The sequence below is a fragment of the Phoxinus phoxinus genome, assembly GCF_949152265.1.
Source record: "Phoxinus phoxinus genome assembly, chromosome: 6".
In the NCBI taxonomy this organism is placed as follows: Eukaryota; Metazoa; Chordata; class Actinopteri; order Cypriniformes; family Leuciscidae; genus Phoxinus; species Phoxinus phoxinus.
The window spans coordinates 946,825-951,824 of NC_136881.1; the positions used below are offsets into that span (position 1 = coordinate 946,825).

The 5,000-nt window shown below is 39.9% G+C and overlaps 1 protein-coding gene across 3 annotated transcripts in view; it reads left to right on the forward strand.

The window, feature by feature from the left end:
• The window catches only part of tpp2 (tripeptidyl peptidase 2), a 30,987-nt gene that overhangs the window by 1,325 nt on the left and 24,662 nt on the right, over positions 1-5,000 (forward strand). For all 3 annotated transcript variants that reach the window (XM_079615387.1, XM_079615388.1, XM_079615389.1), the window contains exons 2-6: positions 590-718; positions 1,261-1,356; positions 2,260-2,364; positions 3,414-3,538; positions 3,976-4,139. In XM_079615387.1, the coding sequence (XP_079471513.1) occupies positions 590-718; positions 1,261-1,356; positions 2,260-2,364; positions 3,414-3,538; positions 3,976-4,139 (619 nt within the window). The remainder of the gene's footprint in view (positions 1-589; positions 719-1,260; positions 1,357-2,259; positions 2,365-3,413; positions 3,539-3,975; positions 4,140-5,000) is intronic.

Below are 5,000 nucleotides of genomic sequence, written 5' to 3' on the forward strand. Positions count from 1 at the left end.
TGAGGTAATCATGTGACGTGCATGTCTTGTTTCTGTCTATTACCTCCTCAGCCAATCATTTTTAAAGAAGAAAGATCCCATGTAACGCTCACTCGGCAACACTCGGGATCATGTGTTCACTCGGCAACACTCGGGATCATGTGTTCACTCGGCAACACTCGGGATCATGTGTTCACTCGGCAACACTCGGGATCATGTGTTCACTCGGAAACACTCGGGATCATGTGTTCACTCGGAAACACTCGGGATCATGTGTTCACTCGGCAACACTCGGGATCATGTGTTCACTCGGCAACACTCGGGATCATGTGTTCACTCGGCAACACTCGGGATCATGTGTTCACTCGGCAACACTCGGGATCATGTGTTCACTCGGCAACACTCGGGATCATGTGTTCACTCGGCAACACTCGGGATCATGTGTTCACTCGGCAACACTCGGGATCATGTGTTCACTCGGCAACACTCGGGATCATGTGTTCACTCGGCAACACTCGGGATCATGTGTTCACTCGGCAACACTCGGGATCATGTGATCTGTAGTGAGCTCTTCTCCCGTAAGCTGATCTGATTTGTCTGATTTCGCCAGATCACCACAGACGGGAAGCCGAAGATCGTGGACATCATCGACACGACGGGCAGCGGAGACGTGAACATGTCCAGCGTGGCGGAGCTGAAGGACGGCAGCGTGACCGGACTCACGGGACGCACGCTCAGAGTGAGACTTCTTCTGCACACTCATATCTCATAACTCATATCTCATATCTCATATCCATCCGGCACGCACGGTGTCAGACGCTCGGGTTACTAAAACTATATCAATAACATGTCTCATTTTTCACCCTAAAATCAAAAGAGAGAAAATGTATCTTTATTCAGAATTTAGTTTGGTCACAGAGTCGAAATTGCTCTGGTATCATATTTATATCCATAAACGCATGCCCAAAATATTTTATATATAAATATAACCAATTTTTCTTAAATATATACATGATTGTGTGTGTTTTTATATATATATATATAAATAATCATACACAGGACACATATATTATGTAAACACAAACTTTTATTTTGGATGTGATTAATCACGATTAATCTTTTGACAGCCCTAATATAAATATATCATGGTTTAAAATCATGCGAAATAGAATTTGATATTTATGTTTATTAGTGTGAGATATGAGTCGAACACGTAAACATTCAGCGTCTGTATTAATGAAGTGTGTCTGTGACTCTAAAGGCTTTCCCGTTTCTCCTCAGATTCCCGATGATTGGGAGAATCCGACTGGGAAATATCACATCGGGATAAAGAACGCTTATGATTTTTTCCCTAAAGCTCTCAAAGAGAGAATACAGGTGAGGGTTCGGCTGGGAGTCAAAGTTCAACTCCAATTCTGGAATCAAATACTTGTCAGAACATTACAATTTCAATTCCTTAGTGAGCATTTCTACATGTGACCCTGGACCACAGCACCAGTCTGGAGCCGCACGGGTGTATCTGTGGCAATAGCAACTATACACTGTATGGGTCAAAATTATCCATTTTTCTTTTATGCCAAAAATCATGAGGATATTAAGATCATGTTCCATGAAGATATTTAGTAAATGTCCTACCGTAAATATATAAAACATGTATTTTTGTGAGTGAATGCAGCACAATCGTGAACATAAATGCACAACTTTAAAGCAGATTTTCTCAATGTTTAAATTTTTTTGCTCCTCAGATTCCAGATTTTCAATAGTTGTGTCTCGACCAAATATTGTCCTATCCTAACACACCACACATCAATGGAGAGATTATTTATTCAGCTTTCAGATGATGTATACATCTCACTTTCATAAAATTGACCCATGTGACTGGTTTAGTGGTCCAGGGTCACATGACTTTTAACAATTCAAGCGCGAGATGACTCGCTGTGAGGCTGAAAACATGATATTTTGTTCACGCTACAATTAAATGTTTTGCAATAAGACTAAATGTGAATATCTACGTTTTTTTAATACATTTTTTACCGTTTTGGAATCTAAATGAAGAATCGGAATCATTAAAACTCAATCGATACCCAACCCTGTGCATGTGTCGTCTTCAAACAAACGCATGATGATGCTGACGATGATGATGACGATGATGTTGATGATGTTGATGATGACGATGATGATGATGTTGATGCTGACGATGATGATGATGATGTTGATGATGACGATGATGATGTTGATGATGACGATGATGATGTTGTTTACTCTGTGTGTGCGGTTCAGAAAGAGCGTAAGGAGAAGCTGTGGGATCCGGCGCACAGATCGGCTCTCGCGGAGGCCAGTCGCAGGACCGAAGACTTCGACCAGACTCACCCGACCCCCTCACAGGTCAGACGCTTCTGCTGATCACATGCTTGAGGAACACATTACCCTCAGCCGTCCCTCGCACTGTCACACATCCTTCCCTCGCAGGTCCAAAGCCCTAAAATTATACTTAATTTTCTTTTGTCCAGAAAGCTTATTTTATTTAATTTTGATTTTAAAAAATGTTTCTTCTATTTTGTAATGCGATGTTATTTTTTATTTACCTTTAAATGACTAGATTTGATCAATAAATAAATAAAAAATAGTAATTTAAGCACATTCCTCACATTCTTTCAACTTAAATTCAATATAACTCATAATTTCATGCATAACCCTTTAATTCTGCTCTAAATATCTTACATTGTGTGTCTTTGACCTCTTGTGGATAATAATAATATGATATTTGATGAGTCTAGATGGGCTTATATCTCTATATGGAGCAGATGAGCTGTTCCTCTGGGTCCTAAAGCCAGTGTCTCCTCAGTGTGCGTTCAGACACACATGTACAAATTAAAATATCAGTTATTGGTAAAGTTTTAGCATTTTTAGTTTGAATTTTGAGCATTTTTAGGTTTTTCTGTGTGAACTGAAGCATTCCATTCATTCCTGAGGGAGTCACATTGACCCGATTTATTACTTTCTTAAATTTCAACCACAAAACTCCTCGAATCCATAAAAAAAATGTGTGTGTGTATTTGTGGTTCGAGTGCAACAAAAGTCCTGGACTCATCCTGGATTTATTTTTTTCAAAATGACCCGAGGGAAGGATGAACTGGCATGAAAGTGAAGAAGTAGCGCTGGTCTTCTCTCCTCTATTGTGCCATATATCGAGAGAAGCGCTTCTGGAGCAAGAACACATGTGGGCGGATGATTGGATGGTTGTGGTTTGCTATTGGCTGATCTCATTTGAGTGACAGGTTATAGCCCCGCCCACATCATCAGAGAAGAGAAGAGAAGGAACTTTCTAAATGATGTTCATGTATAAATCATTATAATAAACTGCGATATTCCATAAGAAATAAAAATGGTCTGTGTGTGTGTGTGTGTGTGTGTGTGTGTGTGTGTGTGGTCAGATGGAGAAACTACAGAAGGAGGAGCTGCAGTGTCACGTGGAGCTGTTGGGAACGCTGGAGAAGAAGTACAGCGACCCGGGGCCGGTCTATGACTGTGTGTCGTGGCACGACGGCGCCACATGGAGGTCAGAACACACACCACTAAACCACCAGCTTTTGAAGCCCTGATATGCTCCACATTTACTGGAATGTGTAAACGTGCTGCACGCTTCCCTCTAAATCACTAAATAATCGCACAATTAAAAAAAAATGCCAGTGATGAGAAAACAGCAGTTCAGAACGCATCAGATCAAACTTAGTTTTGGCCGGATTTTGTATGAAATGATGTCAGTTTGTTCTTAAATTTCCCTTAAGTTAATAACTAATGATCTTTACAACGGAAGTGAATCAATCAAACTAACTTTATCTGGACAGTAACTTTACTCTAGATCTGCTGTAAAGCTGAACACTGTTCCTGTAATCTCCTGTGATCTCTGTGAAGCTGCTGTGACGCTCTATATTGCTGAAGCGCTGTACAGATGAGGAGACTGGACGTGTGTGTGTGTGTGTGTGTGTGTGTCAGGGCTGTGGTGGACACGTCTGAGACCGGAGAGCTGTCGTCCTGCACCGTCCTGAGCTCGTACCGAGAGAAACAGGAGTACGCCACGCTGGGACAGCAAGAGATGCTCAATTACTCGCTGAACATCTACGACGAGGGAAACACGCTGTGTATCGTCACTAGCGGCGGTGAGACTGACGTTTAGAGCCGCCGCACGGAACCGAGCCGTACGCCACTCGCACACATGACATTAAATATGATAAACGGACTCCATAGCCAGCACTTCACCAAAACCTGTTGCATAAAAAAATATTCATACACATAAAAATAAATAGATTCCACTAATTCATGACATGCGCTGTGATGTATAAACTAGCGCTGGGCAACGATTAATCCGATCGCAATAAAAGTTTATGTTTACATAATATATGTGTGTAGAATTATTTTGTGTATATAAATAAACACACATGCATGTATATATTTATGAAAAATTTGTAATTTATATATAAAATATTAATATTTTTATAAATTATATATATGTATAAATAATAAATGTAAAGTATATACATGCAAATATTTCTTAAATATATACATGCATAAATTATTATACACATATATTATGTAAACACAAACTTTTATTTTGGAGACAGCAGTTTGGCGACAACGATGTTGATCTGACGGCAGATGAAGGAAAACCACTTTAATATTCATTTTTAATATTCTAATAATTCGAGATATTAGTGGTGCATGCGCTGCTGCTGAACACTTGTCCTCTGGCACGCTGTGTTCACTGTTTGCTCAGCGCATGATAACGGCAGGACTCATGGACTGAGGAAATATGTGCATGCAAATAATGCCTTTCTGTTTCCATTAAAAATATAAAGCAATTACAATACTATTTGGCCAGTGGAAAAGACTGAGAAAAAAATTATTTTATACTATATGATTTATTTATGCAAAAACAAGGCAAGGATCGGCTACTAAATAATTTTTAGCACTGTAATGTGACGCACATCCGTATCTCATGTTTTCCTGATATCTGTACCGTT